At 46.5% G+C, this 25560-nt stretch overlaps 4 protein-coding genes across 7 annotated transcripts; 2 read left to right on the top strand and 2 right to left on the bottom strand.

Annotated features, from left to right (window-relative positions):
* The first annotated feature begins 321 nt into the window (after positions 1-321).
* dnmt1 (DNA (cytosine-5-)-methyltransferase 1) lies at positions 322-10301 on the top strand. 2 transcript variants are annotated; one of them, XM_062450070.1, is made up of 34 exons: positions 322-487; positions 1218-1260; positions 1375-1482; positions 1564-1801; positions 1912-1984; positions 2093-2183; positions 2272-2312; positions 2382-2433; positions 2680-2763; positions 2898-3007; positions 3103-3314; positions 3421-3572; positions 3701-3888; positions 4291-4305; positions 4600-4783; positions 4948-5045; positions 5257-5410; positions 5558-5673; positions 5758-5959; positions 6059-6192; positions 6310-6489; positions 6619-6843; positions 6976-7168; positions 7268-7352; positions 7450-7584; positions 7719-8001; positions 8112-8253; positions 8380-8546; positions 8665-8842; positions 8931-9126; positions 9245-9408; positions 9594-9710; positions 9844-9937; positions 10026-10301. In XM_062450070.1, the coding sequence occupies exons 1-34, from the start codon at positions 441-443 to the stop codon at positions 10079-10081; spliced, it is 4557 nt and encodes a 1518-aa protein (XP_062306054.1). In that variant the 5' UTR covers positions 322-440; the 3' UTR covers positions 10082-10301. The 2 variants fall into 2 exon arrangements, with proteins under 2 accessions (XP_062306054.1, XP_062306055.1); XM_062450071.1 differs by lacking the exon at positions 4291-4305.
* Positions 10302-11248: 947 nt separating this feature from the next.
* Positions 11249-16005, bottom strand: eif3g (eukaryotic translation initiation factor 3, subunit G). Of its 3 annotated transcripts, none has more exons than XM_062450072.1 (10): positions 13744-13886; positions 13612-13658; positions 12955-13043; positions 12796-12855; positions 12563-12667; positions 12224-12425; positions 12002-12118; positions 11633-11769; positions 11443-11549; positions 11249-11353 (listed from the first exon to the last, which is right to left on the bottom strand). In XM_062450072.1, exons 1-10 carry the CDS (start codon positions 13764-13766, stop codon positions 11338-11340), a joined length of 903 nt encoding a protein of 300 aa, XP_062306056.1. In that variant the 5' UTR covers positions 13767-13886; the 3' UTR covers positions 11249-11337. The 3 variants fall into 3 exon arrangements, 2 of the variants coding, with proteins under 2 accessions (XP_062306056.1, XP_062306057.1); XM_062450073.1 differs by having other exon boundaries at positions 12008-12118; XR_009928351.1 differs by lacking the exons at positions 11249-11353; positions 11443-11549; positions 11633-11769; ... (2 more) ...; positions 12563-12667; positions 12796-12855 and adding an exon at positions 15221-16005 and having other exon boundaries at positions 13744-15057.
* ppan (peter pan homolog) lies at positions 15609-19732 on the bottom strand. Its single transcript, XM_062480363.1, has 13 exons — positions 19481-19732; positions 19029-19199; positions 18782-18883; positions 18363-18413; positions 18044-18214; positions 17755-17831; positions 17427-17534; positions 17102-17225; positions 16859-16937; positions 16543-16672; positions 16298-16458; positions 16027-16185; positions 15609-15673 (listed from the first exon to the last, which is right to left on the bottom strand). Exons 1-13 carry the CDS (start codon positions 19493-19495, stop codon positions 15609-15611), a joined length of 1413 nt encoding a protein of 470 aa, XP_062336347.1. The 5' UTR covers positions 19496-19732.
* Positions 19733-20092: 360 nt separating this feature from the next.
* Positions 20093-25554, top strand: angptl6 (angiopoietin-like 6). Its single transcript, XM_062483056.1, has 7 exons — positions 20093-20516; positions 21141-21631; positions 21768-21905; positions 22005-22200; positions 23296-23489; positions 24420-24690; positions 24906-25554. Exons 2-7 carry the CDS (start codon positions 21167-21169, stop codon positions 25088-25090), a joined length of 1449 nt encoding a protein of 482 aa, XP_062339040.1. The 5' UTR covers positions 20093-20516; positions 21141-21166; the 3' UTR covers positions 25091-25554.
* The last annotated feature ends 6 nt before the right edge of the window (positions 25555-25560 follow it).

The raw sequence follows: 25560 nt of genomic DNA, 5'->3' as shown, positions 1-25560 counted from the left end.
AAAGCTGTATATATATAAACACTTATTATTCAGCTGTCAGGTAGGCTATGATGTAGAAGCGAAGGGGACAACCTTATTTTACCTAACATGATATATGTGTATAAGTGGAATGCAACGTATGCAAAGAGTGAAGTATATATATATATATTTAATATATACGTTCTTATTTTTAGTGAACCTGCAACAATAAAGGTTTCAGGCCAATTTAATTCGTTATCCGGTTCATGATTTACCCTATACATTTATATAATGGTACAGCCCAGAATACCCGGGTTTCCGCGCGAAACGACGGGCCTAAACAGCATTTAGCGCCACCGCAGTCACTGCAGCAGTTGCCACACGCACTGTTGTAAACAGAGCATTGCTTTTAGAACACTGTTTTATCGAATTTTTAACTTCACATCCGTTTTGTATTTTACTCTGTCACTCGTACACTTGAAATGCCAGCTAAGACCTCCTTGTCTCTGCCAGAGGATGTCAGGAAAAGGTATGAAATTGTTTAGAAACAGTTGCAAATATATCCATATTCCATTATAGCCAGTCAGCCAGCCAGTTGTTTAGCTAGCTAATGTTAGCAAGCATACATTGCACATCATTCACTGCATTCATTCAACCTTTGTCCTCGTAGACAAGGCGTGTGTTGTTGTGCTTGTTTAAAGTGTAGACTGTGTGTTTTTGTTTCGCCATGATGTTATTGCATTTCGGACTGCACTTGATCTGTTAGATGGCTGACCAGCTAAGAGGTCTGACATCCGATGCTCGAATCCATGGCTTCGCCAGCTAGCTGGTGTTAGCACTGAGCTTCCAAATGAGTTGGGTGCGTTGGCTGTCAATTGTAGCTATAGCAATGCTAGGCTAGCTGCATGGCTTTTTTCCACCGTGCATTGGAGAGATGCAGCGTGGGAGTAGCTTTGGCGCCAAATAATAGAAGCTGATTGTCAGATGCTTTCACCTTTCAAGAGGCCGTCAGTAATTAACGTTGATTTCGAATAACGATCATTATTATCATACTTGCAGAATAGCAATCCCCGTTTATTATTGCGTTAGCTAGCGAAATATCGTTGGCTAGATGGCTGGCTACGTAAATACTAGTAGTCAAAGGTAGCACACCTTGCGAAATGTGTATCTATGATGCATGAGGTTGAAATTGTCTGATGGCTGTCACATTCGTATGAGGCAGGTAAGCATTCAGTTAATGGGTGAGTTTGTTCTCACAGGCTGCAGGTGCTGGAAAAGGATGAGGATGGAATCTCGGATGAGGTATTATTGACATTGTCAAGACCCGTTTTGTTTTCTGTTAAGTGCGCCACTTGTTTTACGATTGTTACATCAAAGTCTAACACTTGAGTAACAGGTAACTGTTCTTCCTTACAGGAACTTGTCAAAGAGAAGCTCCGGTTGGTGCAGGAGTTCCTACATAAGGATGCTCAGGACCAGCTCAGTAGCCTACAAGCAAAGATGAAGAGTTCAGAGCTCTCAATGGTATGTTAATTTGATTGTTTTAATTGAATACCTCTAATCTACAGGGCCACTGTTCCTCACCGCACAATGTCTTCCCATCAGGATGGCTACCTTGCTAAAGTGAAGGCCTTACTGGGAATAGAGCTGTGCTTGGAGAATGGGGCAAATGGTGACACTGTGGGTCATAATGGGAAAACAAATGGCTTTGCTGCAAACTGCACCCATAAGGACGAGGAGGAAGGAAACATGGCCATTCAGGAGGAAGCTGAGCCAATGAAATCACCCTCTGCCCCCAAAGGCAAGGGTGGACGGAAGAGCAAGGCTGACGCTGAGACCAAGAGTGAGTTGGAGTCGGTGGACACGTCACATCTACCAGGATTCATATGTCAAACCTGACACACACAATTGTAATATCCCTTCTAAAGTCAATGCCTGCATGTTCCCCTCCAGAATCTCCTGCCAGTGCTAGGGTCACAAGAAATTCTGGGAAGCAGCCCACCATCTTGTCAATGTTCTCCAAAGTGTATGTATGAATACAATTTGAACGTTTTTCTGGATATTTATGGGTGGGTGTATTTATTAATTGTATGGTTCGGAATCGACAGTCAATTTGACACGCTCTTACTTGCAGTCAAAAACGCAAGTCCGATGAGGTGAATGGAGAGACCACAAATGGAGAAAAGGAACTGAAGCCAGAGGAGCAGGAATCGGAGGAGGAGGAGGTATGTATTAAGGTGATATCAGACACTTGCGTTTCTGTGAAATCTATTCTCAACTTGCTTTGTTTTAAAATGTGTATTTTTATTGTAGATGCGGGAAGAGAAACGTTTAAAAGTGGAGTCTGACGACAAGTAAGCTTTTGAACACCTTCACAATCCACTTGCCGTTTGCTTGTTACTAACAGTCTCCTTTTGTTACAGAGCACGTCCAGAGGAATCTAAGAATGAAACCAAGCCTGTACTTGCAGCCAAGGTAAGTCAAGTCTGTCACTTACCCGAAATGATGCATTTATTGTAATTAGTTAAGGGTGCAAAAATTCATTGAAGGGTTTTGAAGACACCGAGTGCCCTTTTTTGCAGGTTATCATTCAATTGACATATTGATGAGTTCAATGTGATTGAACGGTTTTGTATGTCACTTAACTGTCTGAATTTCATCTGTAGGTAGAGGGCAGAGATTGTCTGAGTCGTTGTGATTTATGTACGTTGCCTTTTCTAGACTCCACCTCCCAAGTGTCCAGACTGCAGGCAGTATCTGGACGACTCTGACTTAAAGTTCTTTCAGGGAGATCCTGATAATGCGGTAAGCCTTGTGCGCAATGTGATGGAGGATGTGACATTGCATTACATGTCTGTTTTTTTTTTTTTTTTTTATGTTGATCCAATCCAAGAACCCCAGGCCCTGTCGAAGCCTTACTTTCCGTTGTGCCTTCACAGCTGGACGAGCCAGAAATGTTAACAGACGAGCGCCTCTCTCTGTTCGACTCCAACGAGGATGGGTTTGAGAGCTACGAAGACCTTCCTCAGCACAAGATCACAAACTTCAGGTGGGGGGGGGGAAACGCACGCCATGACAGCTGCTACGTTCATCCGTGTTTTGGTTCTCCCCGCTTTGCAAACGAACGCTTTCAATTGCTTGCAGTGTGTACGACAAGCGTGGACACCTGTGTCCTTTCGATGCTGGGCTGATTGAGAAGAACGTGGAGTTGTACTTCAGCTGTTCAGTAAAGCCCATCTATGATGACAACCCTTGTATGGATGGCGGCGTTCCTGCCAAAAAGCTTGGTCCCATAAATGCATGGTGGATCACTGGCTTCGATGGTGGAGAGAAGGCTCTTATCGGCTTCACTACAGGTAATCTATTTGAAAGGATTGGTTTTTGCCCCATGCTTCCCCCCCCCCCCCCCCCCAACAGTGTAAACATGACTCATCATTTGTATTTCTGTATGTTTCTCTGCAGCCTTTGCTGACTACATCCTCATGCACTCCAGTGAGGAGTACGCGCCCATCTTCGCACTGATGCAGGAGAAAATCTACATGAGCAAGATCGTGGTGGAGTTCCTGCAGAAGAACCCGGACGTCAGCTACGAGGATCTCCTCAACAAGATCGAGGTGACCCCAGGGGTCCTGTCCCCACCGCGTTACCGGGGCACGCGCCGGCGTCTGTGTCTGACCAGCAGCTGTTTGTACTGACCTCCCCGTCTCTTGACTCCCCCTACCCCCCCCCCCCCCTTCCCCAGACGACGGTTCCCCCTGCTGGGCTGAACTTCAACCGCTTCACGGAGGACACCCTGCTACGCCACGCCCAGTTTGTGGTGGAGCAGGTGGAGAGCTACGACGAGGCGGGAGACTCGGACGAGCAGCCAATCATCGTCACCCCCTGCATGAGGGACCTGATCAAGCTGGCTGGGGTCACCCTCGGAAAGAGGTACGGTACTGCTGTCGGACTGTGGGTTCGTTTCCCGTAGGTGGTCGTTGAGGGGTTGGAACACTTGACCCTACCCGACTGGACTGGACTGGTCTTCTCTTCTGGTGGGAAGAATCCAAACGGTGCCACTTCGGATCTTGGTCAGGGTGTGCCGTCGGTCACGTTGGTGCTAATAAGTCTTGCATTTGTCGTGACCATGAGCAGTGTACTTCCTAAGCAAGATTCCCCATTGGTCTGGCAGTAGCTCTCATTTATTTAACTGCCCTGGATCAAAATAGCCCCTAATCAGAGCTGCTGTTCCCATGTTGAGCTGATTTTTACTGGGGAAGGTTGGTCTTCCTACTGCTCATTCCCTCTTCTCCCTAATGTTTCTAACACTCCTCTGACATCCCCCTAATGCAGCATGCTGTTGTACTGGTAGGTAGTCCTTGTTCTGAATGCATCCTCAACTTCTGTGTGGTAAAATGGAAGCTTATTTTGTTTTTGTTTTGTTTGTTGAGGTGGATTGGTTTTGTAACACTGTGAAACTTCATCCCCAAACTGTGACTGACTCGTGTTTGCCTGTAGTGTTAACCATGTCAACCGCATGGCTCCCATCACCATTGCTGCTGTGGTTGTCGAGGGCTGAAAGAGATCACCAAGTGTCCTCTCCCATCAGTTCCACTGCTGTGGCGACCCACGTCTGACCACCTGCTCGGTTCCCTTCAACAGGAGAGCTGCCCGCCGACAGGCCATTCGCCACCCCACCAAGATCGAGAAGGACAGCAAAGGGCCCACCAAAGCCACCACCACCAAGCTGGTGTACCTGATCTTCGACACGTTCTTCTCTGATCAGATCGACCAGAATGACATAGAGAGGGGCGGCATCAAACGTCAGCGCTGTGCCGTCTGTGAGGTGAGAGCGCTCGTGGAACGTTTGCGTTCCTGAAAGCGGATTGGGTCGTGGAATACGGGTTCAGTCCTGCAGAGTTTTCAGCCGAGCCATTTGGAACAGTGACCTGAAATGACTGAAGCAATGAATCTCAACATGGCTGTTCTCATGTCCTCCTCTGTCTCAAGGTTTGTCAAGCTTCTGACTGTGGAAAGTGCTCTGCCTGCAAGGATATGATCAAATTTGGGGGTAGTGGCCGAAGCAAGCAGGCTTGTCAGAAGAGGAGGTAAGTGAATATTAGCTAGTGTTGCGTGTTCTTACCCAGTGAGCTACCGGGGAAGGTGGGAGCAATGTGGACTTGACTTAACTCACTCTTAAAGCTGAGAGCTATACAAGTTTAGTGACATGGTCAGTTTAAATGGCTGACTTGGTCTGCTTTGTTGTCCCCCCCCTCCCACCCTTTTTTTTTGTTTAAAAAAAAATAAAAAATATTTTAGATGCCCCAACCTTGCTGTGAAGGAGGCTGAAGATGATGAAGTTGTGGAGGAAGAGGATGTGTTGCCTCTGAAGGCCCCCTCCAAGAAAGTGTCTCAGGCCAAGAAGAAGAAGCAGGCCCAAAGCAAGCAGGCCTGGATTGGAGAGTCTGTCAAGGTGTTACCCAGCCACACCCTGCCCTCAGGGTCACCATGGCCAATGCTCAGAATGCCCTTAACCAGATTCTTGTGTCTAAAGTTTTTATTTTAGATGTTTGTATCTATATATATTTTTTCAATCTTTTCTACAAATCATGCTTTACAGACCGAGGGGAAGAAGCAGTACTACATGAAGGTGCGTGTCAATAATGAGGTTTTGGAAGTTGGCGACTGTGTCTCTGTCAGCTCTGAAGACCCATCCATTCCCCTCTACCTGGCCAGGTTTGTTCCATCACCAACGAGAGGGATCTCCTCAGTTCAGGCTGGTTAGTCTCGCTTGCAATTAACGGTGCCTCGTTTGTGTAGGATCACAGCGCTGTGGGAGGACAACAGTGGCAAGATGTTCCATGCCCACTGGTTCCTGCGTGGCACCGACACCGTGCTGGGGGAGTCCTCCGATCCCCTGGAGCTCTTCCTGGTGGACGAGTGTGAGGACATGCAGCTGAGCTTCGTCGAGGGCAAGGTCAACGTGATGTACAAGGCTCCCTCAGACAACTGGTTCATGGAGGTAAATAACACTGGTTTTCTTCTGAAGATTTGTGGGGGGGGGGGGGGGAGGAATGATCTTCTGGCCATCACTTGGATGTTAATTCCTCTTCTCCTCAAGGGCGGGATGGACGACGACATAAAGGTGATTGAGGACGACGGGAAGAGTTTCTTCTACCAGCTGTGGTACGAGGGCGAGTGTGCCCGCTTCGAGAGCCCTCCTACCTTTGCTCCCTCTGAGGACTGCAAGTTCAGGTGGGGTTGGCATTTCGTGTTCCTGTCTGCTTTCTGCTGCGTGTTTGGGGGGGGGGGAGGGGGGAGAGGTCCTGCAGCGTTTCAGACGTTAATGTACATGGTGTCGCCTCTGGTCAGGTTCTGCGCTGGCTGCAGTAGAGCCCACGAGAAGGAGGAACAGGAGACTCCTTGCGTGTCCGAGCCCTTGAAGGACGAGGACCATGACTCCAAGACCCTTTATGGCCTGGTCTCCCTGAACGGAGAGCAGTTCAGGGTGGGAGACAGTGTCTACCTGCCCCCAGATGCATTTTGCTTTGGGTGAGTTGGGTGGAGGGGGGGGACAGGGAGAATCACTGACCTGTACAGAGATACCGTTCCATCTTACTGTCTCTCTGGGCTGTTTTGTCATTTGGTCTCAATGCTCCTGTTGTGGATGGGTCCCTTCAGGGTGAAGGCAGCCAGTCCGGTGAAGCGCTCCCACAGGAAGGAGGACGTGGATGAGGATCTGTATCCAGAGTACTACAGGAAGTCCTCGGACTATATCAAGGGCTCCAACCTGGATGCCCCGGAGCCTTTCCGTATCGGCCGCATTAAGGAGATCTTCTGCCAGAAGCGCAGCAACGGAAAATCGGACTCGTCGGAGGTCAAACTGCGTCTGTACAAGTTTTACAGGTGAAACTCCAGCCGCATGTCATCACCTATAAATGACACAAGTTCTCACGTATAGTACTTGTACAAGGTATACTTGAAAGGATGAGTTTACTTCTGCCTGGGAACTCTAACGTGTTCCCACCTCTCCTCTAGACCTGAGAACACTCACAAAGGTGTAAAGGCAGGCTATCACACAGACATCAACCAGCTGTACTGGAGCGACGAGGAGGTGACCGTCAGCATGTCGGACGTGGTGTGTCGCTGCCGGGTGGAATATGGCGAGGACCTCTACGAGTCTGTCCAGGATTTCACCAACGGAGGGCCCGACCGGTTCTACTTCCTAGAGGTGAGGCTCGAGAAGTGTGGCGCTCTTAGGTGAAGCCCGTGAAAACGCGTGGAGTGAAACAGGTCGTCCGTTTTTGGTGAGATTCGTATCCAATTTCAGGCGTACAGTGCAAAGACGAAGAGCTTTGAGGACCCGCCCAATCATGCACGCTCAGCTGTAAAGAAAGGAAAAGGCAAGGGCAAAGGTAAATCAAAACGATGAAGTGAAATCTAGTTCCGAGCCATTTTTTGTAGCCATTTCAGGACCAATGTCGTAACTTTATATCCGTACTTCCATTTAAGGGAAAGGCAAAGGGAAGTCGTCGGCTACCCAGGAAACCCAGGACCAGGAGCCTCAGGAGCCCACAGTCCCCAAGTTCCGCACCCTGGATGTGTTCTCTGGCTGTGGGGGGCTGTCTGAAGGCTTCCACCAGGCTGGTAAGTGCAACCTTATGACTCATGTCTTCACAATGGAATTCGTTCTCCGCGGCCTTATAATAGTAACTCGGGTATCATAATAAAGGTTGGAATTGTACGGCATGTATAGTGAGTGCGATGTCTGGGCTCCTCAGGGATCTGCGAGACTCTGTGGGCCATCGAGATGTGGGACCCTGCCGCTCAGGCCTTCAGGCTGAACAACCCCGGAACCACCGTGTTCACGGAGGACTGCAACGTGCTGCTCAAACTGGTCATGTCCGGAGAGAAGACCAACTCCCTGGGCCAGAAGCTGCCTCAAAAGGGCGACGTGGAGATGCTGTGCGGAGGCCCACCCTGCCAAGGCTTCAGCGGGATGAACCGCTTCAACTCCCGCACCTACTCCACGTTCAAGAACTCCCTGGTGGTCTCCTATCTCAGGTTGGTAGAGCAGGGGTGACCTAGCATGGTCGTAAGCCCAATGTGGGCCTGTGTATAGTGTCAAAACGAACCCGCTTCAGTTCCGCAAAACATGTTCCTCCCTCTTGCAGTTATTGTGACTACTACAGACCCAAGTTCTTCCTGCTGGAGAACGTGAGGAACTTTGTCTCGTTCAAGCGCTCCATGGTTCTGAAGCTGACCCTCCGCTGCCTCGTGCGCATGGGCTACCAGTGTACCTTCGGTGTCCTTCAGGTGAGGCGTCGTTGAACTTGGCTAGCTCCATGGTTCCATCTTTTTGTACTCTTGAAGGCGTTTCCATCCCGTTCTGAGTCCCTGTAAATATACGTGCTGTGTGCTCTCTTCTCCACCCCCCCCCAGGCTGGCCAATATGGTGTGGCCCAGACCAGACGCAGGGCCATCATCCTGGCTGCAGCTCCTGGGGAGAAGCTGCCTCGCTACCCAGAACCTCTGCACGTGTTCGCCCCCCGGGCGTGCTCGCTCAGCGTGGTGGTGGACGACAAGAGATACGTCAGCAACGTCACCCGGTAACCCCCCGACACCACCTGGCCTTACCGCCCACTCGGGGCGGCCAGTCAGACGATGAGGAACGTTCATTACCCAGGCCTCATCTTCTCCACTGACGAGTCGCTGTCTCTCTCGCAGAGGTAACGGAGGCGTGTACCGCACCATCACCGTCAGAGACACCATGTCGGACCTCCCGGAGATCCGTAACGGGGCGGCGGCCCTGGAGATCTCCTACAATGGGGAGCCCCAGTCCTGGTTCCAGAGGCAGATCAGGGGAACCCAGTACCAGCCCATCCTCAGGGACCACGTGTGCAAGGTGAGCCGCCCTCCGGTGAACTGGAGGCTGGGAGAGGATGTTGTTTCCATGTATACGTTCAACTTCTCCCTCCCCCCCCGTTTTTCAGGACATGAGCGCTCTGGTGGCAGCCCGCATGAGGCACATCCCCCTGGCCCCTGGCTCGGACTGGAGGGACCTGCCCAACATGGAGGTCAGGCTGAAAGACGGTACCAACACCAAGAAGCTCCGCTACACACACCCAGACAAGAAGAACGGCCGGAGTGGCACTGGTGCCCTCAGGGGTGTTTGCACCTGTGCAGGAGGTGGGAGATTCATCCAAACATCACCATCATCCTTGGCCATAACCTTGTACTTCTTAACCCCCCCCCCCTCCCTGAATTGGGTGCCTTCATAGATGGTGTGATGGTTGTGTCCTCCCAGGTAAGCCATGTGACCCAGCTGACAGGCAGTTCAACACGCTGATCCCCTGGTGCCTGCCTCACACGGGCAACCGCCACAACCACTGGGCCGGCCTGTATGGGAGACTGGAGTGGGATGGCTTCTTCAGCACCACAGTCACCAACCCTGAACCCATGGGCAAGCAGGTACACTGCAGCCCCAAGTCTGCGTACTTTACTTTTTAACACATTCAAATCATACCAGCTGTCTGCTGCTTAAGTCGGTAACCTTCTGTACCCCAACAGGGGCCATGCATTGGACTTGTAACACACATTGATCCAAACGTATGTCGATGGCTGTTAAGCAAAAAAACTCTTATCCTTCTGTCCAGGGCCGTGTCCTGCATCCAGAGCAGCACCGAGTGGTCAGTGTGAGGGAGTGTGCACGCTCTCAGGGATTCCCCGATACCTACCGCTTCTTTGGGAACGTCCTTGACAAACACAGACAGGTAAACTTTTCCTCCAAGAAATCCATTGTTTTTAAGTCTTCTAAAAAAATATATATATATATATATATAAAAATATAACTAAACTCTCCCTCCCTAACATGTTGAGCTTCATCCTGTCCTTCATGTCTTCCAGGTTGGAAATGCAGTGCCGCCCCCTCTCTCCAGAGCCATTGGGCTCGAGATCAAGAAATGTGTCCTGGAGAGGATCAAGGAGGAGAGTGTTTCAGGTGAGGCCCGACTGTCTTTCCAAAAATGTGTGCGTGTGCGTGATGACCTGCTTTACAACGTTTTTTTTTTTTGGGTCCCTTTCCATAGAAACCGTGAAACAGGAAAACGATGTGAAGCAGGAGAAAATGGAGGTTTCGAACTAGCCACATCCTGAAGCCAAGTCTCGAACTTCTTCAGTTTTTTGAGCCTTGTCACTGCTGTGGCCTATCTGGACATTCTGTGCAGTACTATTTCGTGTTAATGATTTTTTTTTAATGTGGTTTTAACCGTGTATTTGCAAATATCAACACTGAAAGTGGAATTAATTGTATGTAGTTTTTATATGTTGTAATATTTCAAATAAAGCTTATGAAATGACATTTATTTGATTTGGGATTTTTTTTTTTTTTTCAAGAACCATGTACTCATTGTTTTTTCCATTCAAACTTCATCTGGAACGACTCAAAAGCTGCAAAGCAAATACCATGATTTGCTTCTCAGTACATTGTGTGAAATGAGTTGCTGAAAGCATGTGCAAAGCTCTGTCGCTCTGAAATGTGGTTAGACCGTTGAACAGTTTCTCACCCGTATTCAGCTCAGGTTTTGTATAGGCGGGGCAAAACCTGACACTCAGACTGCAGGTAGGTCTGTTCTGATATCTAATTGATTTAGCTAGTGTTGCTAAACTCAAATTCGAGGGGGTTGAGCTTCAGCTCCTTCAAGCGACACCCCCCCTCAGAGAAGACTGCTGATTTTCTTACGATTTCAAAGCCTAATTTAGCATAGTCTTTTTTTTCCATTTCAATGGGTAGTTAACACATTCTTTGGTGTGATGAACTTAACTCATCTTCAATCCCCCTTTACAGCATCTTTAAATGTTTCCACACAAAACTGAGTTTACTGGGCCATTTTAAAATTTCAGTGGCACACAGGACATCAGGGTTCACTTAATATTTAGTTGTCCACTGAGGTAAGCTAAAATACCCTTGGTCCCCATCTTGTAAAAAGAACGTAGAAATAAACCACCTTGCGATTTTATGCCTCTGCCAACATTCTATAGTCTACATTTAATCTAGATTGTCCTGGATCTGGATGCCAAAGCTATATGGTTTGTCTGGCCATTTTGGCAAGCTATTAGCCAACCAATACAGTTGACTTAATTTGCCAAGTAGAAAACATGCTCAGGTACATGACTACAGTTAAAACAGTTGTTCAATTTTGCCACATATACCTTTGTCCACTGCACTTCCTCCAAAGACCTTGATCCAGGAAAAACTAGAGTGCATTAGTTCAAGAATTCAGTAGTGCGAGTGTCTACAAAAAAAAAAAAAAGTTTTCCCCCACTGCTTTATTTAAACGGCCACATTCTGTTACATGAATCAAATCTGGAATCCAGCTGGAATATGGACTTCTTTTCATCTCAGTTGTTTGACGGCCTGCAAAATGAAAAGGGTCGAAAAGTCAGTCGAGCCAAATCAGTTGGAACACGAGATTTCACAGCTCTCACGAGTCGCGTGATACTCACTTGGCCCATTCCACATTGAGGATGAGATGGTCATATCCGAACCCGGACACCCCCGCGATGGCCCTGGCTGCATCCTCCCGACGGTGGAAACTGATGAAGGCAAAGCCCTGAGGAAGAAGACCGGAGAGAAACGGCCTTAGACGCGGCCTACGAAAAGGCATCCAAATGACATGATTGAACCTTGACTTACTTTAGACTGGCCGGTGTTTTTGTCCTTGGCCAGGTAGATCCTGGAGATGGAGCCGAAGGGTCTGAAGAGCTCCTGCAGATCGGTCTCTCGGGTGTCCTCGGACAGATTGGTCACTCGGATGGTGGCATTGTCATCCGCTGGGGATGGGAAGACACGGCCATTGAGCCACGAAAACAAAGTGTGTGACATACCATGATAATGTGTATATTTAGCGGACGCTTTTTATCCAAAGCGACCATACAATGAGGGATCTGAACTTGTGACTTTTTGATCAGGATTTACAAGGTTTTTTTTTATTTACAAAATGATTGTTTGATTTAAAGTGAGATGGGCTAAGTACTGTATGCATCGAGGTGGGTTGAAACTCACACTCACCTCGGCGGTTGGGCTGCATGGACTCGCCCCTGCGCGTGCTGCCATCCCTCAGACTCGGGGGGACGTACTTCCCAGTCTTGCTCTGTGCTGGCGCGGCAGGCTCAGGCTCCGCTGATGGGAATTTAAAGAGGCGGGTGGGAAGTCTAATCTGGCATGTTCCACTTTCAAAATCATTCACAGTGAGATCAAATCTGGACGGCCCGAGGAGTTATTTACCATTGTCCATACCAGACGATTTCTCCTTGTCCCCTGTGGTCAGGCCTAGCTGTTCCGCCAGCTCCTTTTGCATGGGGCCCAGAGTATCCTTGTAAGGACAGCGGGTGGTCCAATGGTCCCCTTTGCAGATTCGACAGGACACTATTTTCTGTCCTTTTATCTTGCTCATGGGGTCTTCATCTTGGTCCTGGGCATTCAGGTCCTGGGATAGGTTACACATATGTTTATTATCCGTCTGTTACCTGGGCAGACTATTTAAGTCTACAAACTAAAATATCCAACATAGGTGTTTTGTGACTCAAGACTGTAGAGGACAGTAAAACAGCACCACTTCCTCACCTCTTTGCTGGAGATAAAGGTCATGAAAACATCATCGCTGACTGTGGTGGTTGCAACATTGGGACCAGGAGCATCAAACTCCGAGTTACCAAACTTCTTCCAGTTCTATTAGGAGACAACAAAATGTCAGAATGACATTGCATAGCAGCTATCTCAAACTATAATGGTTCAACATTTCAAACTAGGTAGCCTACTTGGTGTGAATTGAACATTCATCTCTGAGGAAAACAAACCTTTCTCCTGGCAACAGCTTTTGAGGCTTTCCTGGTCTCAATCTTGAAAGTTCGTATAATCTAAAAACAACAAAATAATAGGTTATATTTTTTTAGAGTGTAAGCAACGGTTATGGCATGCAGTCCAATATGAGGGTATAAATTACTAATTCAAAGTACCTTGAACTTTTTTCCATCTTCGTCAATCTTGTATTCTGTGATAGTTTTAATATTTCCTTTGATAGTTTCTTTTGGAGATGGTAGGGTACCTGGTGAGGAGGATAATCCAAACATCAATTAGACTGATTGCCAATGCGTTCTGATACCATACATCAGAAACATACATAATATTTTAATATGTTACACATTATCAAGCAGAAATATTGCCAGTTTCAAACTGTGGCCAAGGTTTTAGTGAACGTTGTATATCTGCAAGTACTACAGTAATACAATAACGTATAGCTAGCTACACTTTGCTACTGCTACAAGCTAGCTAAAAGCTAGGCTAACAGAATGGTAAACGCGCATGCAAGCTGAGTTAGCCGCGCTAAGCTAAATTCATTGACAGTGCCCAATGCAACGAACGGTCGTATCGGTTCAATGTTCCGTTAGCAAATTACATCACTCAAGTACACATTCACAAATGTATAAAATGTGTCCCGGCACAGTTAATTCACACAGGGTTAATTATACACGTGGATAACCGCCTTGTCTTGGCCTCTCTATTCGCTGGGACTGAGTAAGCTAGCTGACTAACTACAAAGTAGAGCTAGAGCTAGCTACGTGAGGCATCTTGGGCCACCAGCTCACACACAGGCTAGCTCACAAGTAAAATACCTTCATCTCCTTCCTCTTCAACCTGATCGGCCCAGCTGGGCTTGGAACTAGAGAGAAAAGCAAGGAAACACTATTAGGGCGATTTAGGATATGCTGTCAACAAATTTGATACATATTGGAGGAAAGACTCACTCGTCGTATTCGATCGACGGCATCCTCGCGGTGCGCTCAGCGGCCAGAGAACATCGGAAAGGGGACGCGAGCAAAAGAAAATGTCGTACCCGACGAAAGTTTGAGCGCCGCCCACAGGCACGGCTGTCCTTGAAACACGGTGCAGAGGACTGATGGTGTAATTTGGTCTTTTTATTTAAATTATAGATCATACATTATTGTGTCGGTTTATAGAATTCAAATATCGCAAAATACAGCAAAGCAATTTAGAGCATGTTGAGTGGCTTTGTGTTCCAGCTACAGGTTGATTCTAAATCTAAAATACATTTATGCTAAGCTAAGGTTTCATACCATAAAGGTTTCTTTCAAACTTCTCTATACATTGTCATCTTGGTCTTTTCCACAGCAAGCGACTCTGAAGCTGTTAAACACAGCCATATAGAGAAGAGGATGAATGCACATGTTCAGAGTTGCCATACCCTTGGATACTTGGTAGGCTTCATAGATCCTCCTATCAAATGTTTCAATTTTTATCAGATAAAAGTGGTAGCTTTGTAAGACATGATAGGGCAAGAATGAAACAGCATACAACACAATGCCTGACAGCACCATAAGTGCCACCTTCCTTTTCTCCAGAGGGGTAATATTAGTATTCTGCCACACAACCCAAATAATTCCACTATAAGAAGCAAATGTGACCAGAAAGGGAACAAAACACCCAACCAGAGCTAGAAATAGCTTGTAGTTGAAGTGAGAGCACTCGTCAGATTTCATTTCACAATGGGAGACACAGTAAGTCACATTTCCTTTCGGACATGTGGAAGCAAACATCAACACGGGGGAGGAAAAGGCTGCCACAATGATCCAGGTGACGAGGCTGACAGCCTTGGCATGAGCGGGGCGCACGTAGGTCCGGGTGAAGAACGGATGCACGATGGCCACGTAACGATTCACACCGATGCACATGATGAAGAAGATGCTCCCGTACAGGTTACAGGTAAACAGAAAGCGCTCCAGTTTGCACATTGCATTTCCAAAGGGCCAGTTCTTCTTCTGCGCGTAGTAGACTATCAGCAGAGGCAGGGTGAGGACATAGAGCAGGTCACTGATGGCGAGGTTACACGACAGCACCACACCAGTGTGCCAGTTCTTCCTCTCCTTGGTTACCAGGAGCCACAGTGCAAACAGATTACCCACCAAGGCCACACAAAATTCAATCCCATACATTGAAGGAAGTAACCGCATTTGGAACTGTTCACCCACGGAGTAGTTAGTCATGATACCCAGTTATAATCCCAAAATGTAAAAGTTTCTTCAGGTGCCCCAATTCAAGTTCTGTAAAGGAGAAAATATAAATGCTCCATTATCAACTCCATCTCCTAAGCCATGTGATAACTATAGTACATTCCTAACACAGTAAGTTCACTTAATTGTCCCTAAATCTGTCAGAATTTATACACTTTTTAAAAAACTAAAATACAAGCTTCTCAATACTTACGCTATTAAGACACTTGTGACAGAGCTGCTCACACAACGCTAGTGCAGATTTAGAATGCAGATACCCACCACTTCCGTTTTGAAAAGTCAAGAACAGAATTTCCTGCTTTGTTCTTGAAGTCACAAATTGAGGAAGCGTCACCACAGATGTTTTAATCTAATTTATGTACTTATGCAATGTATATGTCACAGGTAAAACTACCAAAGAAGTTCATGAATAAAAGTCTTAGATATTGCATACATCTTAACCCTTTATCAACAAAATCATTTTTACAAATATTTTACATGGTAGAAAACAGCATCACTGAATTGTCACTGAAAAGTCCTCCTGCCGATGCAATAGTGTCCTTTCAAGAACTGGTTAACTTGCATAACCCAGTGACATCAGTTTATGACACCAGGTTCATGTCCATGAAGGTGCCCTGGTGGTACAGCAAGACAATGCACCCCATATCTGCTAGTACAGATTTCTATTTAGAGAATGTCAGCTTTTGCCCTTCCTCGGTTTGAAGCTTTGCTTTGCTCCTCCACCTGTACCCTTCTTCTTGAAGCCTGGACGAGGTTTGCCTTTTTGGCCATTAGATTTGAAAGTCTTGTCCCCTGTTTTCTTTCCACCAAATTTCTTTCCTCCGTCAAACATTTTTTTCCCTCCATCCTCATGTTTCTTTCCCCCAAATCTCTTACCACCAGGTCTCATTTTGCCCTCAAAATGTTTGCCCCTGTCCCCAAATTTCTTCCCTGCCTGCCTCTCCGCAAATTTCTTCCCTCCCTTTCTCTCCCCATCGCCTCCCCTTCTCTCCCCATCGCCTCCCCTTCTGTCTCTCGGCGGTCCTCCTGGACCAGGTCTTCTCGCGGACTTGCTGTGCGAACTATGCTTGTTCTCAGCACCAGGAGACTGTGTCCTCTTCTTAAAGGGTCCTGGGAATTTGCTGGAATCTCTCCTTTTCTTGACAGCAGGGAACATGTCTGAAAAAAAGCGCAACATTTATAATTAGCTACAGTTCAATCGTATACTGATGCATCTGCAAAGGTGAACATAGGTCAACAACTGGGACAGCAATAAATGGATTACATTTACCTTCATCAGGCTCCTGCCCCACAGCCTGTCGGTAGTATTCAACCTCATCATCGGATTCGTAGGCTGCAGTCTGGCCCTCCTGCATCCCAGGATCCTCTACCTCACTGTCATGCTCCTCAGTCTCCTGGTGCTTCCTCTTAATACCTGCCAGGCTCTTTTTCCTGCCAAGACATGAACCAACATCAGAGACCTGTACCATTCACACCTATGGGAGGAGGGCCAAGAACGTCTCCAGAAAAACTCACTTGTTCTCTTCCTGTCTCTCTTTCTTCTCGGCCACATTCTTCTCCTGCTTCTTCCTGCGCAGACTCTTCTCTTTCAGCTGGGCCTCTTTCCGGTTAAGGATCTCCTGAATTTCCTCTTCAGTCTTTGAGACTAAAAAAGACTAAATGTCAACAACAGATTGGGAAAGTGTACTATTCATACGCAGTCTGCCAGTGGATGGGTCAGTAAGCGTTTACTTTTGAGGTATAAATAAATCACAGGAGGATCATCTCTCTCTCATCATCATGTACATCCAGTAGACAAACAAAGGGGGCGGAGACAGCCAGGTGTACTTACTGACTGCATGGTAGAGGACGCTGCCCTCCCCCATGCCCTCTTCTATCTTCACCAGCTGCAGGGTCATACGGGGACCTATCTGGGAGGGACAAGACACCAATGCTTTACAGCTCAACATTCATTGGAACTGTTGTATGTATACATCCCTTTTGCATAAAAGTGCCTTGCTATATGAATACAATGCAAGTGCCAAAACAAACGTGTGAGGATGCTCTTCCTAAATGTAATGGTCTTCTAAATCACCTCTGTCAATCGCACAGCGCTCTGCTCTGCCGCCATGTTTCCTCTTCCAGAGTAGACTTGGGGCAGTTCAGTGATGTTGTGGTCTCCATCCTGCTCTGCTTCACTCTCCGAAAGATTCGCGCCTCTGAAAAAGGACACAAAGAATATGAAGGGGAAATCAGTAGCTCTTTAAGCAAAGTATTTGGTTAACAAATCGCACAGCAGTCACCAGGAAAGCTGTTGAGATAGCGTCAAATGCAGCCAAATTAAAAGTTCCAGTTATATAGAAACATTTTCATTGCGCGTTGGTTTTACCTGTGAATCACTGCACTCTTATAATACTTACTTAATCAGTAGCTCACTGATGTCTTCCAACTTGTTCATGTTGGGGAATCTCTCCTGCATCAGCTTCTTGACACCTTTGCTCATGCCCACAGGCACCACCTTCAGGCTGCTGCAGAGGGGAACACATGGAGCGCGAGCAGGGGTTAAGTGTGGACCAACACCAATCAGCCAGGGGGACATTTCAACGTGGGGCCCGTCAGTGCGTTTACTTTGAACATGCATCACTGAACAGTCAAGTCACAATATGTCATCATTTGAGCCCAAGCCGTCCTGTTATGCAGAATGTTTAAACATGATTTTTTTTATGAATACCAAATCGATATACTTACTAGTGACGAAATTCAATCTCCTGTGACTCAGGATCGTAGTTCAGCAGAACACACCTCTTAATGGCATTAAGGCTTACCTACGAGAAAAAACACCAAACACCAATATACGTTATCCACGCCAACGTTCATTTTAGAAGAGTGAATAGACGTCAAAGTTTCTAGAAAGTCAGAAAGCGTTTACTTTTGATTGATCATCAGTAAATGTCAGAAGACTATACTTTCATCATTTTTGACAGATCCTAAACTATGAACTCTGGCATACATCTTAGTTTGTGTTCACTGGACATACCTTATGCACATTAATGGACGGGAACATGTTCTGAAACATGGTGGCCATGAGCTTGACATGCATGCCGTCTGTGCTGAAGTTGTTGAGGACCAGCAGTGGATGATGGGTGAACTGTTGGTCATGCATCCTGTGCTTCTTCAGAGAAGACACCACATCTTTGATGAGGGAGAACTACAACAACAACAAAAAGATTCTTGAGTACAAATATATCGAGGGATAGGACACGAGTCACAACGAGGTGACAAGTGAGGCACACATTGCAACGCCGCCCTTTTGAGCAAATCCTTCCCCCGTATTACAGAGAAGAGTCGTCGCTCACCTTCTTCACGCGGAAGTGAAGCATGGGGCCCTTGGGCAGCCGAGCCAGCCTCTGGAAAAACAAGCCACCCCCTCGTTAAGCAAAATAGACTTATGTTTTCAGGGACATATTCATATGTTTACACTAGGGTTATTTATGTATGTACTCATAAGACCTTTCTGGGTCACTTGTGGATTCAAACTGACCCAAGGCTTAGTATAGTATCAAATGGATGCATCAGTAAAGAATTCTTAATCATCAAGTCAGATATTCTCATAAAATCATCACTTGCATCCGTGTCAGGAAAAACATAATTTCTGACATTTTGAATAATGACATCCCTTGTAAAACTGCATGCATCCATATGGTCTTTGACCAGGAATGACAATTTTCAGCAGTCTTGTTGTGTTCAAACAAATGGATTACTTCTTGGCACTCACCATGTTAATACTGCTGGGCGTCTTGCTGAATATTGCGAAGTGTGTCACTCCCAAGGGTCCAGCTATTGACACAAAGTCCTTGAGAACATTTTTCTTCCTGACCTGGAAAGCAAGACTCCGTTAATAAACTGCGTAGCTATAAGCCATATACGCACAAACAACAGTGGACATGTGTGGCTTGCACACAAGCTACTGTTAAATGTGTTAAACAGTTAACATTAAAACAAACGGATTGTACGAGACGAACCTTGAGTGACTCTGCTGTAAAGGGCTCCATGACACGCCGCATGTCCATCACGAGTTGGCCGACATTCTTACCAACCTTCCCACGTTGAAACACGAAGGAGTGTGGGGCAGAAGCATATGTCTCTTCTGCCACATGATTCGCTTGTAATCGGGATTTCTTCTGGTGTTTGGTCTGAAATGATGTCAATTATTGCAAGGTTATCCATATCACTCAGTACATGATATTCCACGTCGTTACTTAGCCACACTAGCATGACGGTAGCTACAGTAGTTAAGTAGCTATAGAGGGATTTATCTTGTTTTGTAAGTCAGCATGCAATTAGCACTTGCTATATCATGCTTGTATACGTTTAATATGATATCACCAATGTTGTAACTTTCTTGATAGCCAGCTACTCGGCTATCAAGTATTTCCAAACTTCATTTATGCTAGCTAGCAAGCTAGCTACTCACCTTTGATTTCCCCATGCTTGTGTCCAAATGTAACAAAAAAGCAGCAGTGCTATGGAGGGGCTGTAATAAATATGTATACCTAACAATGTAATAAGACTAAACGTGGAAAATTAACAGGCTATCGTGACTTAATCATTGCGTAATGCCCGCATTTCCAGGGAGCGTTCTCCATTTCAGGCACGGTCTCTTCAGTGTGTGATAGTAGAAGAACGTTTCATTAGCACGTGTGTGGATATGGCGCTTCTGATCTGTTGTGTTACACCCTGAGACGTCCGATCTAACATTTTTTAATGGTTCCTATTCAGCACTCAGAAGTTTGACTCAATGACTATGTGGAAAGAAGCTGGTCACTGCTCTCATTCATACTCATACGGTACCTTCCCATAGCTCAGGGAAATAGCTGCTGATAGTAGGACCATCAACCGGTTTTTGGTTATTTGTTTACCCCAGCCTCCAGCTCCATTTTCTTGAAAGTGGATTATTGGTTATCACATACAATCACACCTGATACTAATATATTACCGGATACTAATATATTACCATGCTGAATGAGTTAACAGACTGTCCTCTGAAAAACTGCTTAATGTGTCACACTATCAGCCAGAATAGCAAAAGGAAGACAAAGGGTGAGGAGGGCCATAGAGAGGCAGCTGGGGCCATAGGCACTTCAGAGGGGTTGTCTTTAGGGTAGGGCCATAGGCACTTGGAAGGGGGTGTCCTTAGGGTAGTTCGTAATTATGCCCTTTTTGTTTGGAGGTCCTGTGACAGGGATGTATTGAAGGGGAGGTATTTATGTTGTTAGAAATCTCAGTTTAACTGCATGTCTCTGCCCTTTTTCATTCTCAGTGTTGTGAGTCTGCCTGTCTGCGTCTAAGGGAACGAGCAGGTTAGCTTGACTGTGAACCATTCACTGAAAAGGATTTAATATTTCGGAAGAAGTGGTACTTTTTCACAATAAGAATACCTGACTTGTCATTTGAAAACAAGACAGTCTTCCAACCTACTGCCTTGTTGTATGCTTGTGATCAGAATTGTGGTAAGTTACATTAGCTTGTTTGAGTGACAATTGCTCCTCATGTTAATTGGAACGGTGGTACAGCAAACATGCCAAGACAGATGGAGCTGTATCTTTTTGGGGGAAATGTTAGATTGTTTGCTAGAATAAGTTATTAATGTAATTATATGTTTGATTGTATGTGTTCTAAATACTTAATAATTGGAGGTTTCAGCGTGTTTTGTCGATAAAGAAACACAAATAATTTAGTTATAAATAATGTTTTCATTGAAGAATGTCTGCTGCATATATGGTGTTAAGACCAATATGGTGTGGTGTTAATGGTCTTTATGGCGTTGACTATGGTTGTTCTGATGGGTGTGAGTTGAGTCTGAGAGGATTGTGTTGACCAGTGGATGGAGGTATATTGACATTGGCCATTTATGCTGATTACTTTACCTCTGGTGTTTACTTGCTAATGATCTCCAGCCAGGACCAAACCCTAAAATGTGTTCTCACCTTCCAGAAGAACATCTGGTGATTTTTTAAGATGCAGCTCTGGCTGCCCCAAAGAATGCTGTTAATGGTCTATATGTCATAAGCATAGGATGGACTAACCCTATTGTTACTTAATCCCTAACCGAAGGACGTTTCTTTCCCGGACAGACACAGCTTAAAAGTTGAACAAATAGATGGAGAATCCGCTGAGCTTTGGCCTGACTCTCTTCCTAACCCTCGGTCTGGTCCTGTCCGAGGTGGGGGGGCAGAAGGAAGACGTCCATGGGGGGAGTCCTCAGAAGCCTCGCTCGTCCGAAACAAAGCCGGGCCGCTGCTCGTACACCTTCATCGTTCCCCAGCAGAAGCTCAAGGGGGCCCTATGTGTGAACACAGAGTCTGCCGGTGCCAACCACACCGAGTTGGCGGCGCTGCGGGCAGCGCTGAGTCGGCAGCAGGGGCAGCTGGAGAAGCTGCAGGGGCAACTGGAGCAGGAGGGGGCCCTGGTCACCGAACTGAGGGCGCTGCGAAAGGAGAGCAGCAGCATGAACGCCCGCATCACCCAGCTTTATGCCCAGCTACTGCATGAGGTCATCCACAAAAAGGACCAGGCGTGGGAGCAGCAAAGGCTAGAAAGCCTACTGCTCAATGCCACGACGCAGGTAAGCAGAGAGTAGTGCTCCTCGATATGTTGCTTCTCCTCATCTCTGGAAACGTGCACACCGGGCTTACCCGAACCCATTCACTCCACTCCCTCTTTCTTGCTGTCTGTCTGGCATCGTGGTGGGTCACCCACAGGTTCTGCAGGTATCCAGCAGCTACAGGGAGCTGGAGAAGAAGTATGGAGTCCTGACGTCCATGATGGTCAACCAGAGCCAGCTCATCGCCCATTTGGAGAAGCAGTTTCGGACCAAAGACATAACTCCGCCCCTTCAGGTGAGGGATGCATTTGCATTTGTCACATCAAGAAGTCGTCTCAACATGAATTCAGCTTTAGCAATGATGGACACTTGTGTTCCTGTTTTATTCGGACAGGTGACCTCTCCGCCCACAAGACCCCAGCTCAATGACAGCTCTGCTCCCAACCAAATGACTAACAATGTTCAAAGAGACCAGGGTGCCCCTCCCCTACAGAAGGAACAGTCCCAGGAGACCAACGTTCTCCCCACCAATATGCCCAGTGTCTCCACAGAACCCACTTTCATCAGCTTTCCTGTCACCAAGACCCCAGGTACAGAACTGCAGACATGTGTTGCATAGTAGAAGCCTACAGTTTAACAGTGCTTTCCTGTTTAGGGCAGGGTGTGAAAGGTAACAGAGCATGTCTTCATCCTGCATCGTTTACATTTTAGTGGCCGACTCCTTTTTAGATTATCTTTTCACCAATTCGATATCAGTGAACTCTGACAGCAACCAGAGCGAGTGTATGTTACACTGTCAGTTTTGACAGTGCAATATAACTCTCCAGAACCTCAAGGAGTCAGTGACCGGCTGATAGGAGTGCTATCTCTCTGGGAATGCTTAAACAATGTTTCCAGAGTGCCAGCTGTTATCGTTAGATGAGAGAAGGGGTTTTGTTAAAACAAACACTCATTCTCTCTCTCTCTCTCTCTCTCTCTCTCTCTCTCTCTCTCTCTCTCTCTCTCTCTCTCTCTCTCTCTCTCTCTCTCTCTCTCTCTCTCTCTCTCTCTCTCTCTCTCTCTCTCTCTCTCTCTCTCACTGTCACACACACACTAATCACAGCCCACTCTAGGGTAATGCTATGGAACCTTGAATTACTAACTTCTACAGTGCTCCTTTGTTTGCTCAGCTGGAATGTCCTAGATTACAGGGCAGACCATTTGGATGAGTGTGTGGTACATTTGATAGACAAGGTCCACCCGAGCAGCTACTGTAATTAGAAGCTGCAAAGTGATCCCAAATCACTTAGTGTGTTGTGATAACTAGTCTTCAGAACGATGTACAATGAAAGATCTTACTTGTATTTGTGAGTATGGTGTGGTTGACCCTTGATCTCGTCGTATGGGAAAGAGGAGACTCTCATGAGGATTAATGTGTTGGGTTCAAGACATTCTGTGTCCATGCTCTAGGCCTACATGCGGTATCTTTAGAGTGACAGGAGACACACAACATGTGTTGGGAAAAATTCCTCTGCAGTAAACAAATGAACAGAGGCAGCGCTCAAGCCTGGTGTGTGTTTGCGACCTTGTTGGCTTTAAAACAAACCGAATTCCAGACCCCTGTCTACTATGCACCCTGCTCCCCCACACGCCACTCCACCGACAGCCTTTGTAGATCACGCCGTTGTACAATGTGTGTTCCCCAGGTCCCTGGCGGGACTGCCAGCATGCTTTGGACTCAGGCGAGGCCACCAGTGGGATCTATCTGCTGCGCCCACAGAGTGCCAACCGTCTCCTGCAGGCGTGGTGCGAGCAGGCCCAGGCCCAGGGCGGCTGGACCGTCATCCAGAGGAGACAGGACGGATCGGTCAACTTCTTCAGAAACTGGGAGCAGTATAAGGTGATCACCCGTTGGCCGCCATACTGTTTAGGAGTAGGAAGGCTAGATTAGATGTAATCTCCCCCCCCCCCCCCCGCTCCCCCCATTTGATTCTCATTTCAGGTCATTGTACGTGATGAAATTAGATTCATTTTTTATGAGTTTGGTGCAAACTTGTTTTAGCTGTAGACATTTGTACTGTTATTTCTATTCAATACTGCCGTGTCCTCAGGGATCAATACAGTTCTCTTCAAATCTAATCGAAAGTTACATCAAGTCTGGGTTGCTTGCAATCAAAATGATATAGGCATTAAACTTCTGAAATGCTTGTGGGCTGTAATACTCAAAGACTCAAAACTACCCACAAGCTTAAATAATCTTAGGAATAAAGAATAAAAAGTAAATTGCAAGCAGCAATGGCAGATTCCTCCTTAAATGAGCAAAATATTGTAAAATTGACATGTTAGAGGGTTAGACCTAACTGCTGACAAACGAATCATCAAAGCATCTCAACCTGCAGAATTCTTAAAGTCTGGATGCATTGAGACTTGATTTGACATCCTCAAGATTTCAGATTCTAGAAAACTCAGCCACAGGCACTATAACACTTGGACAGGGTGAATGTGTCAGAACACTCAGTGACTAACGTGAATGGGACTATGCAGTGTCCAACGCAGTCTCACAATATTGTCAAAATGCTACTTTTACAAACATGACCTAGACATTTGGGTGTGGCCTGTGGCGCCCCCTAAGGTCAAATGTGTGCCATTCTTGGTGTAAGTCATGGCCTGGTGTTTCATACACAAAATCTATTTGGTAGATCTTGAGTTAAACCTAAATAGGTTACTAGAATAAGAAGAATACCAAAAAATACAATAGGTTTCCGGAGGAATCCTTATGACAGACTCCGCTGACTTCAATCCTATAAGCATTTGTATCCTTCTACACCAGCAAGGCTTTGGAAACCTGGATGGAGAGTACTGGCTAGGACTAGAGCACCTGTACTGGCTGACCAAACAGGCCCACTACAAGCTACGGGTGGCCATGGAGGACTGGCAGGGCCGGCACGTGTTTGCTGAGTACAGCAGTTTCCACCTGGAGCCAGAGACTGATTGGTACCGTCTGAGACTAGGAGATTACAGTGGCAATGCTGGGGACTCTCTCTCCTGGCACAACAACAGGGCATTCACCACTCTGGACCGGGACAAGGACGGCTACTCCGGTAAAGCTGCCTTAGACACTTTCTTTTCTTTATTGTATTGTTTATTTTGAAGATATTCGAAATAGTGCGCTCGAAAGATATCCCATGGCAACGTCACGTCGAAATAAACTGTACACGGTGGTAATTGTGGTTTGTAGAAGAGTGGAGGCAGAAACGGCTCCTTTTAAAAAGGCTGCTTTGGTTTCATCAGTCTGTTTCCTCTCTGTCCTTACCAGGAAACTGTGCACACTACCAGAAAGGGGGCTGGTGGTATCACATGTGTGCCCACTCCAATCTGAATGGAGTCTGGTATCGAGGCGGGCACTACCGGAGCCGCTACCAGGACGGAGTGTACTGGACAGAGTTCCACGGGGGCTCCTACTCCCTAAAGAAAGTCACCATGATGATCAAACCTACATAACCCACTGCCTGTCCATAGGCAGGTGATGAAGAAATGCAGCTGAGTGTCCAGTGTGTGAGCATGTGTACTGTATTTCAGAAGTTTCACTTTGCACCATCTATGTTGAAACACTTTAAAAACACATTTTAAAGAGGAAACATTCTATATACGTTATCGGCCATCATTTCAGATCAGACGCTGATGTGAGTGTTGAAGGTAAAATGTTTAGATGCTTGCCAATGGATGATAACAGTGAGAATGACTGGTATTTAAATTGTTTGTCTAGCAAAACCTGCTTTGGTGATTTGGTTGTACATATTGTACATACATACCAATAAGGGCAATATGAATAGACAGTACATTTGTTTTAGAACTTGGTGGCAGAAACACGAACAAGAGTATTGTTTTTTTTAAGTCACATGTACATGACCCAACACTCATATTTTCTGCATTGCATTTTTTTAAATAAAAAAGATCCATCTACAGGATGG

Source organism: Osmerus eperlanus, chromosome 2 (genome assembly GCF_963692335.1).
Source record: "Osmerus eperlanus chromosome 2, fOsmEpe2.1, whole genome shotgun sequence".
NCBI classification, from domain to species: domain Eukaryota; kingdom Metazoa; phylum Chordata; class Actinopteri; order Osmeriformes; family Osmeridae; genus Osmerus; species Osmerus eperlanus.
This window is presented reverse-complemented; position numbering and strand designations above follow the sequence as displayed.

Coding starts and splice junctions, on each gene's coding strand:
- angptl6 (XM_062483056.1), top strand. CDS start 21,167: ATGGAGAATCCGCTGAGCTTTGGCCTGACTCTCTTCCTAACCCTCGGT. Junction 21,906..22,004: donor ACATAACTCCGCCCCTTCAG/GTGAGGGATGCA, acceptor TTATTCGGACAG/GTGACCTCTCCGCCCACAAG. Junction 23,490..24,419: donor GAAACTGGGAGCAGTATAAG/GTGATCACCCGT, acceptor CTTCTACACCAG/CAAGGCTTTGGAAACCTGGA.
- ppan (XM_062480363.1), bottom strand. Junction 18,414..18,781: donor CGCCCAGCAGTATTAACATG/GTGAGTGCCAAG, acceptor TTGTTTTTCCAG/AGGCTGGCTCGGCTGCCCAA. Junction 17,226..17,426: donor ATCAGTGAGCTACTGATTAA/GTAAGTATTATA, acceptor GTCCTTTTTCAG/AGGCGCGAATCTTTCGGAGA.
- eif3g (XM_062450072.1), bottom strand. CDS start 13,766: ATGCCGTCGATCGAATACGACGA. Junction 13,659..13,743: donor CCGTCGATCGAATACGACGA/GTGAGTCTTTCC, acceptor TTTTCTCTCTAG/TTCCAAGCCCAGCTGGGCCG. Junction 12,668..12,795: donor AAGCTGTTGCCAGGAGAAAG/GTTTGTTTTCCT, acceptor GTCTCCTAATAG/AACTGGAAGAAGTTTGGTAA.
- dnmt1 (XM_062450070.1), top strand. CDS start 441: ATGCCAGCTAAGACCTCCTTGTCTCTGCCAGAGGATGTCAGGAAAAG. Junction 5,960..6,058: donor CAGACAACTGGTTCATGGAG/GTAAATAACACT, acceptor CTTCTCCTCAAG/GGCGGGATGGACGACGACAT. Junction 9,938..10,025: donor CAAGGAGGAGAGTGTTTCAG/GTGAGGCCCGAC, acceptor CCCTTTCCATAG/AAACCGTGAAACAGGAAAAC.